Source organism: Mustela lutreola, chromosome 12 (assembly GCF_030435805.1).
Source record: "Mustela lutreola isolate mMusLut2 chromosome 12, mMusLut2.pri, whole genome shotgun sequence".
Lineage (NCBI taxonomy): Eukaryota > Metazoa > Chordata > Mammalia > Carnivora > Mustelidae > Mustela > Mustela lutreola.
Genome location: NC_081301.1, coordinates 4,494,239 through 4,508,052, shown reverse-complemented (window position 1 = coordinate 4,508,052; position 13,814 = coordinate 4,494,239). Strand labels below are relative to the sequence as shown.

The following is a 13,814-nucleotide window of genomic DNA, read 5'->3' as shown; positions in this document are numbered from 1 at the left end:
GCACAATTTGCAAGCGACTTGTACAAGGGGGCCTTGAATGGCGTGCAGCATTTTAACCGGCCCAAGACAAGAGCACCATACTGTGACCATTTCACCTTCAAAGCTGAACGAAGACGGTTTAATGACCCTTGAGCGTCACCTCTGCAAGGAGAAACTGAGGTGGGGTCTCTTGGGATGAAGCAAAGCTACACCTGCAGGTCATTAGCGGGGCTCTGACCCCGAGAAAAGCTCCCACCCCTGACGCTGGCCTGTTCCTTCTAGACAGAGGTAGGAACATTATCAGATCTTCCTCAATCTACCCACATGTGCTGGGGCCACGTGCGGCTGAAATGAAACCCCGTCTACTCCTCCTTGAATGACCTTTTTGGAGGTTTATTTCTTAGTTATGAAAACCTATTCCCTGGAATTCAGCTTCCCCAAATGTAAAAAAAGAGAGAGAGAGAGAGAAACCCTAGGAGGAAATACCTCAACAGCCAAAGACCTCCCCTTCTTCTGTGAACGTGGAGGTCTGAATGTCACTTACATATGACCTTTTTCAAAGAAACTGTCATTTTAAAGCACAAGGAGCTATTAGGGCAGAACAAAAGCTAATAATGTTCTCTAGCACTTACGTGTCAAGATTCCGTTAATATGCTTTACGTCCATCATCTCATCTAATGCTCCCTCAAGACCGTAAGGCAGGCATGTTGATGTCTGTCTTCATTTCACAGATGACGGAACGGAGACTTACACAGGCAAAGTGACTGTCTAAGATCCCACCACCGCCCTACGGGAGAGCTAGATGCCAACCCGCAGGTGTGGGACCAGGAGGCCCAGGCTCCCCCCACCCATCCATACTGAGTCCAGCCTCTCTCTCTCTGCAGGTGGGGAGCCTGAGAGCTCAGAGGTGCACCGATCGGGGCTGGCATGCAGAGCCAGGGTCCACGAGGCAGGTCTTCCAACCTCTGGCCCAGGCCCACAATGCTTCCCACAAGTACGAAAGCCTAAATCAAAAGTCTCCTGCACACAGCACAGGTGGCAGTCAGACTGTCAAACCCCTAACGGGCAACAGATGTCTCTGATCTTCTCAATACCCCGCACTGCCCCGGCGGACGACTTGGCACCCAGTGAGCACTGAGCCATTGACGCCGAGACGGGTGGACGGCGGGTTGGAGCTATTCTAGGTAAGGGGCTGTCCCCACTGCACACATCCAAAGCAGATTCCCGTACAATCTTTTCTGCAAATTCACTTTTTAAGCCACCTCTGAGAAACCAGAAGCTGCTTCAAAACCCTGCAGACAGATGCTGACACACCTGCACGGTTCTCAGAGAGGCTGGAAAGACCCAGGGGACGCCAAACAAAAGTCCCAGAGGGTGGCCCCACGCCAGCCTCCTGGTGGCCCTGGAGAGGACCCGCACTAAAGGTCCATGGAGCACACGCAGAGGAGGAGGGGAAGACAAGCAGTGCGAGAAACCCGGAGTCCCCAACCCGCTCAGCCTGTCACTCAGCACGTGACCTCAGCCAGTCACTTCTCGCCCTGCCGTCTCCCTTTCTTCAACTGGCAAATGGACACGATACCTGCAATTCTGCTCTTTGTAAGAACAGAATAACAAACCCACGCGCTCTCTGAAGGGAGAGCTCTTTGCCCAGTGCCCCGCACACACGGATCCGGCAGCTGTGGGCTGTCGTCCACGAGCACGAGGGACCCCAGAACGCTATCGCAACCAAATAAACAACAAAACCCAAAACAAAAGCAAACAAACAAAAAATGCTCACGTCTTCAGAAGTGTTCTGAAAGCTATAAAGGGTTATGAAATTTTTATTGTGATGACAGTTAAGTGCCTCGCAGTATCTGTATCGCTAAAAACCGACAAAACAACCCAATATGTCCAACTCCCCCCTTTACAGTGCAGACGGGGCCCACATGGCATCAGCACTGGAAACTGCTCTCAGCTGGGTTCGCCTGCCCAATCCGGTTACATCAGGGGCGCCAGAGGCTCGGGAAGAGTAAACCAGCTGCCCCAGGTCACCCGGCATGAAGCCGGGCTACCCGGCCCCCTCGGGAGCTGGAGCACGGAAGCCGGGACTGCAGTCTCTTCCAGCAACCCCACCAGCCTTATCTAGTGGCCCTTCTGGCGCAGCGACTGGCTCAGCAGCACAGGAGTCCCTGGAAATGTGGAGGCTCTTTTCTTTTCTTTTCTTTTTGGAGGCTCTTTTCTACCCAAGTCACAGCAGTCAGGAGAATCGTGTCCCCACAGCCAATGAAAACACAGATAAATGGGAAGCAGTCCTGTGGGCTGAGGTCCTGCCGCGGCCCCCACTCTGCATGGGACGTGGGGCAAATCTCAGCTATTCTCCTCCTCTGGACCCCACACACAAAAGGAAAGCTCTGTGTGTCTCAGTGTCCTCTGCAGAATGAGAAGCTCCTCCTTGCGGATAAATGCGACCGAGTGTGTAACACACGCAGCACAGAGCCTGGGACCAGCATCGCGGTAAGTGCGCAGGGAAAGTGAGCTGCTGCTGTCACCCGCGTTCATCACCGAGAGGAGGAGCTGAGGGCAGCCCGTCCACGACGCACGTACAACCCCCTCTCCATGCACAGGCAGCCGCGTGAAGGAGAGGGCACACGTGGGCATCCAGAGCCAGCAGTGAGCACAGCCACTGCCAACAAACAAGTTCTGGAGTTTCTGTTTGCCTGTTTGGGGCCAACTACATGGCACTTGGGACCCAGCCTGTCCCACGGTCCAGTGGGCTTCTGCCGTGGCACATCTGCACGGGCCTTCTCCGCGAGGCAGGCGGTGTCCGTCGCCGGCTCAGGGAGGCCGCGGGCGGGCTGCCTTCCTCAGCACTGGGGCGTGCGGCTCGCGGCCACGTTTCTCAAGCCCACGCTGATGGCACACATTTTTGAAAAGCCAGAAAGCAAATGCCTGAACGCCACACCCTCGTCTCCCGGCTTGGGAGGCAGCGCCCGCCACCCGGCACTCGACACCTCCGTGTCTCCTGATCGCAAAACTTAATTGGCAGTAAAAGGACTGTGGGGCCAGCAAGCGAGTGAAAAACAAGGGGAAAGGTCACCCGCGAGGAACCGCTGAGAACGGAGGGTCTGAGCTGCTGAGAGGCAGTCCCCGGATTTTAGGAAGATGCATCCGGACCGCCAGCCAGGGCTCCAGTTCAGAGAACCATCACTGTCTTCTGAACCACAGCCTGGAAGAAAACCATGCGGAGAAAGAGGACCGGTGGCCATCGGATAGCAGACTTCCAGTCCGGCAGGGAAGTCTCTCCACTACGCCTTCGCCCACAGAGGAGGAGAGGGCGCGAGAGACTCTGCCAAAGCCCCATGCCAAAGAAGCGACGGGAGCGGGACACGCGGCCAGCCCACCTCCCCTCCCCCTCAGGGAGCGGGCTCGGGAACCAGAGCGGGTGGTGCGGGCGGTGCGGGCGGCCTGTCCTAGATAACATGCAGAGGCCAAGTGACAAAGACAAGCAGGCACAGAGCCTCTGACCGGGGCCTGGCCATGGCCAGCAGGCTGAGCGGGACCCGCATAAACCAGGGGCCGGTAAACGGAAGAGGGAGTCGTGATGGGTCGGTGAGCACGCTGCCAGAGAGCACCTTGGCCCCGTGTGTCCTGCAGACCCGCGTCTAGGAGTCAGCCAAGTGTGGCTCAGTCTCTCGCCACACACCGCAGAGCTTTCTCAACCATGTTCTGGGACTCTGATCTCAGCACCACCATGACAGCTCTGAGGAAACTACAGTTAAACAGCCGTCGACGTACATGGTTAACACAAACCCCCAACTATTAGCAGATCCCTGCCAGATTACTGGTCCTACTAATCCCCCAAGAAACATCCTAACTGGAAACTCAAAGCCCAGAAGAAGCTCCACTTAAAAGTAATTTTGGGATGCCAGGCTGGCTCAGCTGGTGGAGCATGTGACTCCTGATCTCGGGGTTGAGTTCGAGCCCCACAGTGGGTGGAGATGATCTAAAAATAAAATCTTGGGGCGCCTGGGTGGCTCAGTGGGTTCAAGCCTTTGCCTTCGGCTCAGGTCATGATCTCAGGGTCCTGGGATCAAGCCCCGAGTTGGGCTCTCTGCTCAGCAGGGAGCCTGCTTCCCTCTCTCTCTCTCTGCTTGCCTCTCTTAAAAAAAAAAAAAAAAAAGACTACTTCTGAGACTTGGAATCAGAGACCTAAGTTCATTCTAGGATAGTATCACCTCAACTCATTCATCGTTCTAGCAAGTAGTTACTGAGCACCTCCTACATTCCAGGCACAGCCATGCAAGCCCGTGGTGGACCAGACAGGTACGTTTCCTCAAGAAGCTAATAGTCAAGTCAAGACTCTCTGTTGATTTTTAACTTTCAGGAAGGAAAGCGAAGCTCTGGTTTCTGAATGAGCTGAACAATACCATTCTACCCAAGTGCTTATCTGGGGCCTTCCCATGGGACTCAGGATCTGCCAGAGGAAGAGACGGCACCAGGCGTCCAGAGGAAGCTGGTTTCGGTAGAGGAGGCCGCGCACATGCAGGAGGCGGGTTTTCACACTGTTCGGCGGAGGACCAAGGAGGCTCCTCGGAGGCCGTGGCTGAGCAGGAAGGATTCACTGTCCTCAAAGTGGCTCCCCATTACCCACTATCTAATGGCCCTCTTATGTACAGAAGAGGACCTGCTGCTTTCAAGCAAAACAAGGAAGCACTAACTCGAGTCCACCCCTTCCGAGCGCTGACCGAGAAAATGAGACCCAGAAAAGGAAAAGGGTTCCCCAAGGTCACGATGACGGGCCTCAGATTTTAGTCAAACGGCCTGGAACAAAGAGCCAGCAACGAAGATGACAGATCCCTTAATAATTCCCAAACTGCAGGTTTTGTTTTTTAACCATAAAAGAGGCTTTGGGGCAAGGTGAGTGACAAAGTAGAGGAACACCTGTCCCAGCAGCACGGCGCCCGGAGGCTTCCCGGGCGGGGCTGCCGGGCCCGCTGCACTTTACAGTGCGTCATCTTATTATGGCAACGGGGAACACATCCAGCTGGCCCGGGGTAAGACCGGCCCCATGCTCAAGACATTCTCCAAGCCGGGCTAATTTGGGAAAGGATTCTTCTGCAAGCTCACACATGACTCATCTTTCTAGGCCTCCTATCAGGTCTGTCGGCTGCAAGGAATCCCATTCAAACCACCGCTGCCAACAGCTGCTCAGGAGACCAGGAAACCTTTGGGGTTCCTGTGGCTAATTCTGTGCCGCGCCGGCCACATCGTGCTACTCATCTCCTCACAGGACTGCCAATGCTGCCGGTACCGTCGGTCTGATGTGCACCCTGGAGACTGCACTGGGCCTGCCTTCATTTAACCGAGGGGCCCCCACTTTGGTAAGATCAGAAAAGAAATGCAGAAACATGAACAAGAATCGAGATGGAGGGGCGCCTGGGTGGCTCAGTGGGTTAAGCCGCTGCCTTCGGCTCAGGTCATGATCTCGGGGTCCTGGGATCGAGTCCCGCGTTGGGCTCTCTGCTCAGCAGGGAGTCTGCTTCTCTCTCTCTCTCTCTGCCTGCCTCTCTGCCTACTTGTGATCTCTCTGTCCAATAAATAAATAAATAAATATTTTAAAAAAAAGAATCGAGATGGAAAGCTGCTGTGTGTCCAGCACCACAGAGGCTCTAAGCGGTGCTCCGTGAAGGCAGAAAGGTGACCGGAGGCCCCGCCCCACTTCACCGCAATGGAGCTGCCACCCCCTGCAAGTGGCCAAGGCCGCCCCGATCTCAGCTGCCCTCAGGTGCAGAATGGATATGCCCGGCCCTGACCCCACCCCGGGACGGTCCTGAAGAAGGCGGGAACTGAGGCGCGCTCTCGATGCGTTCTCAAAAACCATGGGACGCCGCAGAAATGCGTGAGCCCATTCTGATGTTCCTTTTGGACTGTGACCCTGGAAGGGCCGGCCTCCTGCGGACTCTGTGCCACTCTGAGGCGTCCCAGTGTTTGCCAACAAGGAGGGACTCCGTGTAAGTGTGGCCTGTGTGAGTAAATGAAGGACGATCGGGGCCATAAAAACGTTGTATTTGTTGACTGGATTCATTTTGACCACAGAGACTGTTAATTGGGCTGGGGGGGGGGGTTAGTGTTAAATTTGAAAGAAGTTTAAAATGGATCAAAATACAGGGACTACTGGGGGCACCTGGATGGCTCAGTGGGTTAAAGCCTCTGCCTTCGGCTCAGGTCATGATCTCAGAGCCTGCTTCCTCCTCTCTCTCTGCCTGCCTCTCTGCCTACCTGTGATCTCTCTCTGTCAAATAAATAAATAAACTCTTAAAAAAAAAAAAAAAAAAAGTACAGTGACTACTGATCTGCAAGGACTCTTTCCTTGGCCGAAAAAGCCTATAGCCTCATGCGACAGTACCTGCATTTTTCTCTGTTCTGACAAAATACACAACTGAAAGTTACTGTGAATGCAGTCAGCAGGCAATTTTCTTTTTAATAAAAGCCTCTTCACATATCTGAAACACATACACTTGAGTCTGAGACACCAAAATTATTCTGTCCTCCGGCAGTGCACGGGTGAGCCTGCCGCATCAGCCCCAGTGAACAGCTCGGGGGCACGGGGACCGAACGGGCCAGGGGTTTGCGGAGTGATAAAACTCCTAGACAGACAGGTCTACTGGGAACACAGGCCAGGGAAAGAGAATCTAAGAAAAACAAAAAACCAAAAACACCTGCACAATGTCCATCTTCAGGATGTCTGTTTTGGCTGCCCCCGTAAGAAGAAGGTAAGGCCCAGGAGGCAGCTATCTCTGTTGTACTCCAAGGGTACTCCAGGCCCTCAGGAGATGATGGATGAAGTATCTGATGAAGGGATGAATGTGCGAAGCAGCAAGAGACTGAAGAGCTCAGGGAGGAGAACGGAAGCCGCTCTCTTCCCCACCCCTCCTGGCCCTGCTAACTCGACTCCACCTCCAAGGCTCACCTTGAATCTCAGTTCCTCACAGAGCCGGCTCCCTGGCCCCTCCCAGCACGGCACCGTAAGTCCTATGGGACCGTTCCTAAGTTCCCCAGGACTCCCCACTCCCAGAGCCGGTGCCCGGGCTACACTGTGATGTCTGCCGAATTCAATGCCACATCCCCAGAGCCTGGTGCGGAGCCTGATGGAGCCCGTTAGTGCTGAATGGAGGGACTGAGGAATGAATCGGTGAAGGAATGAGGCAAGGACTTCAAAGTCCAGAGGAAAAGCAAACAGACACAAATGGCTTCTCCAAGGAAGGGGATGTAGACTCAAATGTCAACAGCCCAAGTGGGAAGAGCACCCTATCCCCTCCCCACCCACGGGGCCTTGTAGGAAACAAGGCCTCAGAGGTACAAGGGCGTTTTAACTTTTCAAGAGAACCAAAAATCTGAGATATAGGGGTGATTTCCTGATTTTTAAATACTGACCACCAAGTCTCCTTTGTTCAACAGGTGTGGATCGAATACAACACATCTACGGATTGAACCCACCAGCATTTAAAGAGGCATTTAAGGGGCGCCTGGGTGGCTCAGTGGGTTAAGGCCTCTGCCCTAGGCTCAGGTCATGATCCTGGGGTCCTGGGATGGAGCCTCACATCGGGGCGCTGTGCTCAGCAGGGAGCCTGCTTCCTCCTCTCTCTCTCTGCCTGCCTCTCTGCCTACTTGTGATCTCTGTCAAATAAATAAATAAAGAGGCATTTAGGCTCCAGAAACACTAGGGAACATCAGTAGTGCATAGGCGACGTGTCTCTTAGAAGCACGGACAAAATGTACCTGTGTGCGCGACCAGAACCAGTCACTGACTCCTCTAAAGCAGCCTCTGGAGCAGCTACACACATCTCCTGCCAGCGTGGTCTTTCAAAACAGGTCCCTCTTAGCTCCTAGTGAAGAGCCTCTTCTCTTTGCCAGGCCCACCCACAAGCTCACCCCAGGGAGCTCCCTGAACTATCAACCTCCACGCCAGGCTTCTTCCTGGGTCCTCCTCTTCCTCTAAGCCTCACTGGACAGGTCCCAACCAGCCAGCAAGCTGACCCTCTGCTGCCATCTGGAACCCAGACTGCCTTGATCCCAGGTGAGGCCTGGAGCAGAGATGACCAGGGAAGCATGAACTGAGGTTGCCTTTCTGTGTTCCTAAGAAACTCGGCAGAAGGTGGCATGGAAGCCCCCTCCCGCAGCCAGGCACCGCGCGTACTGAAGAGCAGCAGAACAGACTCAAGAAAACCTCGCCCAGAGGCCGACAACGACTGCTTCCTGGGCGTCAGGCTCTGTAGCTTACCAGAGACTGCTCACTTGCTAACAGGAGTCCCCGCTTCGCCCAAGGACCTTTCCTTTGAATGAGATACTCTGCTGGTGACTTAAGAGGAGCAGGTCCGCTAGAAAACTCCAACAGAAATCTCGTTGAAGTGCAAAGGGAAATCCACCTACAAGGACCAGCAGAAACACCAGGAAGAGGTACCCTTTGTTCCAGGAGTGTCCTGGAACGTTGTCCCCTGACCACGCTGTGTGTGGATCACCGCCAAAGGCCTTATACCACAAGGACCGACTTCTTGCCAGCCTCAGAGCTTGCTTGCCCCGCTGCCTCTCACCCAGTGGGTTGGCCTCCTGAGTTTCCCACAGCCCCTGGTCAGCTCCTTTGAGTCTACCCTCTCCGCACTCCACCCGGGGACCCCCTACCCTCTCTTTGGAGCCTAACCACAAAGGGCCTCCCCCTTGCCCCGCCAGTGAAGCCCCCCTTTCCTGTGCCCAGGCCCAGCCCCCTGTCACAGGGCATTTCTGCTGGCCTGGGCGTAGGATGTTAGGCTAGGTCCGGCCCTCCTGGCCTCAGACAAGCCTCTCTGAAGCAGGCACTTATGGTGTTTGCATCTGCTGCAGCCCCGGCAGAAGGAGGTGCCCGGAGAAGGCCACGGGAGAGCCTCTGCTGCAGTGCACTGGCCTCGGGCCTCCCTGCTCCAGGTGAGGCGGAACACAAATGAAAACTCGTCTCATCCGAGCGCGCGGAGCTGCGCCAAACGGCTCATGGGATTGACAGGTGCTTTTCAGCTCGCTTTTGACTTTGCCACAACGTTCATGTTTTTGGTAAGAAATGTATCCTTAGAATCAAAGAAAACCCCATTAACGTTATATGTTAAATAATCCAACTTGCCCAACAGTTCCCTTTAGAGATGCTATTCACGGAGTTTCCGAGAAATGCTGCCCAAATTAACCCAAGATATTTCTGGGTTGGCACGTGGGCAGAGAGGCAGCTCGTGGTCACCGGGCATGGCCCTGAGCGAAAAGCTGAGAAAAAGACCCAAGAACCCGCCCTGAAGCCCTCGGCCCTGCCCCTGAGGAAGGGAGCCAGGCTTCCAGCCCCTCGGCCTGCTGCCGGCCTGCTGCCCTCTCGCTGGGTGGCCTGCAGGAACTCACTGCCCCTGCCGGGGAGCACGTAAAACCAGGCTCAAACCCTCTCCTACCCAGAACCTCCAAGGATTTACCAGGCGACACACATAAGGTGCTCAGCACCGCGCCGGATATACAGAAAACCCTCAGTAAAGGCAACAGAAATTTCCTTCCTGTGCTGAATCCGACCACAGCCGGCAAGTCCCCACCGCCTTCTGAGTCCGGCCCGGGGCCCATCTCAGAAGAGTATCCCGGTTCCACCTGGGATGCGCGAGCAACTTCCCAAACCAATGCCACCTGCCCCCACCCCCTGCAGCCCCCCATGGGCGCCGAGCTAAGCCGGCGCCCATGACAAGCAACGGGTGTCCCCCATCCCCCTCCCCGGCCCAGGAGCCCTGGCCCGCCCGCCCGCCTCCCGGGACCCAGGGATGCACCCTGCGGGGTGTCGCCGGCGAGAGACGCCCCGGGCCCCGCGGGAGGCATCCGCCCTCGCGGAGCCTTTGGGGACTCCACTCCCAGCACGGGCTTTCCGAGCTGGTAATCGGAAGGCAGCTCTCCGAGATTTCTAGGAACACACAAAGAGACGAGGCTGTCCTCGCCCCCAAAGCCGCAGGCTCCCCGGGGCCCGGCTTGCGGAGCCCGGCTCGACGCCGCAGGGGAAGGCGAGCGAGCCCCGAAGGCGCCCAGGCACATCCCGCCCGCTCCCTCCGCCGCCAGCCCAGGGGCTCCTCCCGGCTACACGGGCGCGGCCGAAGTGACACCTCGTCGGGCTCAGCTCGGACCACCGGGCACGGCAGCCGCGCGGCCGGACTCCCGCCCGCCGCCCCGCGGGACCGAGCCCCGCCGCCCCGCCGCCCCGCCGCCCCGCCGCCCCGCCGCCCCGCCGCCCCGCCGACCCCGCCGACCCCGCCGGCCCGGGAGCGCGAGCAGGCCGGCGCGCCGAGGCGAGGCGGCCGCGGCGGGGCCCCAGGCCTGGGCGGCGGCTCGTCCCCGCCGCCCGCGCGCCCCCAGGCCCGCCCCGCCCGCGGCCCGCGCTCACCTGCTTTCTCGAGCTTGCCGGACATTTCCGGGCTGCGCCGGAGGCCGAGGCCGCCGCTCATGGGGCCCGGGCCGGGCCGCTGCGGGGCCACAGGCCGGCGCGGCCGCCGCTCGCCTCGGCCCTGGCTCGCCGCGCCTCAGACCCGCGCCGGCATGGCGGGCTCCGCGGGCCGCGGCCTGTGCGCTCGGCCAGCGGCGCTCCCGCCCGCCCGGGGCCGCTGCTCCCGCCGCCCGCCGCCCGCCGCCGCCGCCGCTCCGCCTCCTCCTCCGCCGCCGCCGCCGCCGCCGCTTCCCCGGGGCCCGCGAGCCGGCCGCAGCGCCGCCGCCGCTGCCGCTGCCGCCGCTGCCGCCGCCCGCTTCGGCCGCCTCGGCCGCGGCCAGAGCGCCACCTGCCGGGCGCCCGCCACGCCGCCGCGAGCCCAGCGCCCCCTGCCGGCCCGGAGCCGATCGGGAGCCCGCCGCCCCTCCTGCCCCGGGTCTGGGACGCAGCGCCCCCTGTCGGCCCGGAGTCTCCACGCCCGGGCGAGGGAACTGACCCGCACCAGCAACCCTGCCCTCCTTGCTGCCTGCACGGAGGCCGGAGATGGACCCCGACCAGGTCTCAGCGGCCTCTGCCTGTGGAACATGATCATCTCACGGAAGGCACAGCTTTCCCTGCCGACCCAGAGTGTCCAAGTCAGGGCTTGGGTCTAACATCCCTGCCCCCATCACGCAGGACTCAGAGTCCTCTGCGGGACGAAAGCTCCTCGTCAGAGCCTGGGAATGACGCCCCCAACCAAATCGCAGTCCCCTCTCAGCCCCTGACTCTGCTACCCGAGACACAGCACTCCCTGCTGGCCTGGTCTCCAAGCGAGGGTGGGGGACCGACATCCCCAACGCAGAGTTCTGTGTCCTCCCTTGCCCAGAGCCTGGCACACCCCCTGACATGGGACACACTGCCCCTTTCCAAATTCCACCTCCGTACCAGGACCTGTGATTGACTCCACCCGGGATACAGAGCCCCATGCTGGCCCACACCCTGCCAAGTCATAGGACCAATCTCCCCTCCCATCACCTGGGACTCAGCAGCTCACCTGGCCAAGCCTAGGCTTGACCCACTCCACACTCACTGTTCCCTGCCGTCTCAGGGGCTCCAGACCCTCCCCTGTTCTTCCCCATCTGACACCCAGCACAGCCTGAGGTCAGGAGCCACCTGCACCGGCCTAGGCCTGACCCCACCCAGGATTCAGTGTCCCCAAAGCCTCAGAGTCTCCATGCCAAGGCTTGGGCCCGGCCCACTAGGATAAGTGACCCCTGCCTGCCCCACGCATTTGACCCCCAGATGGGGATTTTGATGCATCATCCAGTCTGAAGCCCTGGTGTGGATGTTTTCTGGCATGGTGATTAGTTAATTTAAAGTCACTGATTTAAGAACCGGAGATCCTAGTAGGGCTAGGCATTGTGTTGGGTGCTGTGTGTCCTCTGAAAGCAAGCATGGGCCATTCTCTCCTCCAAAGAATTCAAACTTGGGGCATCAAAGTTAAGTTCTATAATGCAAGTATATCTTAGTAACAAATGTTAGTGACACAAGGGATGTTCGTGTGTGGGACACTCCTCTGCCCCCTGCTCACTGTCCCTGGCCCAAAGTGGAACACAAAACCAACTCAGCGAGTTTTCTCCCCATGCCCCTGCCGCCCCCACCACATAGGTAAATTAAATAATCCGTGATGGGGACAGGATTGGGGCAAGGTCCAGGGAAAGGGAGGAGGGTAGCTGACATTGTAAGAGATCCCCAGTTCTATCTCCCTGCCTACTCCGGTGGGCTTACTGATTCTGTCCCTGAAGGCAGCCACGTTTCTAGAGTTGTCAGTTTCGGCCCTCGGGGGGTCAAAGGCAAAGCCAAAGACGAACAAATTCATTTTTCTTTTTTTGAGCTGATGAACAGCTGCTCTGAGCCAGAGTGGCACCGACCAGCTCCCCTTGCCGCCGCATCGCCAGGCAAAACTGGCCTTTGGTCCCACACCCACCTTCCCGACACTCCCAGCGCCGCTTTGATCCTTCTCGGGGACTGAGCTGAGACCGGCCAGGATTTCAGGCCCCAAATCCTAGGTGCAACGTAGAGAATGAGACTGAACAAATACGTAGGCCCAGTCAGGGGTCCAATGAGTGTAAAACCAAATCTGTCCAGTAAATCATGACATATCCAGTGGCAAGGGGGATTTTCTAAATGACAGGTTTCTCTAGGGATGGAACTCGCCTAACAAAGATGATCCGTCAAAGGTATGAGCGGTTACAACAGAAGACGCATAGGGTCCTGACGCGGGCAAACTCCAGAAGCCCAGCTCTACCCACCTGGGGGCCTTCTCCCACGCTGCCCTTCCTGCCCAGTGCGCTCTCTCTCCCCTCTGCCCGGATGCTTCCTACTCACCTTTCCCTCTGCACCTGTCATCTCCACGGGGACCCCTTCCAGCCACTCCCAACAGGGCCAGCACTCTGCATTAGTCAGGATGCCTGATTTGGGTGTCGGAAACCCAGCTCAGGGACCAAAAGGGAGTTTGGGGGAAGCCGGAACTGGCAAAGCAGGGAAGGACCCACACGGCTACCTCTAGGCTCTGGAACCATGGCATTGCTCCTCTGGGTTGGCTCTCTTCCCTGGGGGGCGGTCTCTCTCCACACAGTGGCCCAGCTGGGCACCCGGCAGATTCATCCTGGGTCGTCCTGGGCCAATGACCGCAGGGGAGGGGGTAGAATACGTAAATTGGCCAGACCTGGGGACAGCCCAAGTGCAAGAAAGCTCCCACTGGGTGCTGTAGAACCAACCTCCGCAGAGGGGAAGGAGGGGTGCGGTGCTCAAAGCAGTACTGGGGCCTGGGGCGGGGCTCGGAGGGAGGAGGCACGCTGACGGGCAGAGCCCGCAGACGACCGGCGTGCCATCTCAGGTGGCTGAGAGGCTCGCCACATCCTGTGTTTCTCCTCCACACACCATACCTCGCAGGAGTTCTCCAGTTTCTGGGACCTGTTTAATGCCTGGCCCCTTTAGGACACTGAATCCGCGCAGGTGCGGGCAGGCTCATTTGTACCCATGGGATTTTAATTCACAGAGGGGACTTGGTGGTGACAAGCGGAGGCCCATGCCATTGGAAGAAAGTGTTCCTCGTGTTTCCCAAGAGGAGGGGCCTAGCCCCCCAGGCAGGGCCGCGTGTGGAGCACCCAGAGGCTCAGGGGGCAGAAGCAGCGGTGTGGTGGGGCCCGAGCCTTTATTGTGTTTTCTTCAGGAAAGGCAAGGCAGGGCCAAGTCTATAGTTCAGGGTTGAATAAGCCCAGCGGGCTCTGGGAAATGGGGGGGGGGGGGGTCAGTCGCTTGGCCCTGGGACGATTTAGGGCAGGGGAAATCCTGGCTGGGTGTGTGAGAGGTGCACAAAGGCGTGCCCCCTTTCCCATCTCTGAGAACTGGC

The 13,814-nt window shown here is 58.0% G+C and overlaps 1 protein-coding gene across 4 annotated transcripts in view; it reads right to left on the bottom strand.

Moving 5' to 3' along the window:
* RAPGEF1 (Rap guanine nucleotide exchange factor 1) overlaps positions 1 to 10,621 on the bottom strand; it is a 134,851-nt gene extending 124,230 nt beyond the window's left edge. For 2 of the 4 annotated variants that reach the window (XM_059142375.1, XM_059142377.1), the window contains exon 1: positions 10,382 to 10,619. In XM_059142375.1, the coding sequence (XP_058998358.1) occupies positions 10,382 to 10,442 (61 nt within the window). In that variant the 5' untranslated portion in view covers positions 10,443 to 10,619. Of the gene's footprint in view, positions 1 to 10,381 lie in introns of all 4 variants that reach the window. The other 2 variants (XM_059142361.1, XM_059142367.1) reach the window with 2 other exon arrangements.
* Between the last annotated feature and the right edge of the window lie 3,193 nt (positions 10,622 to 13,814).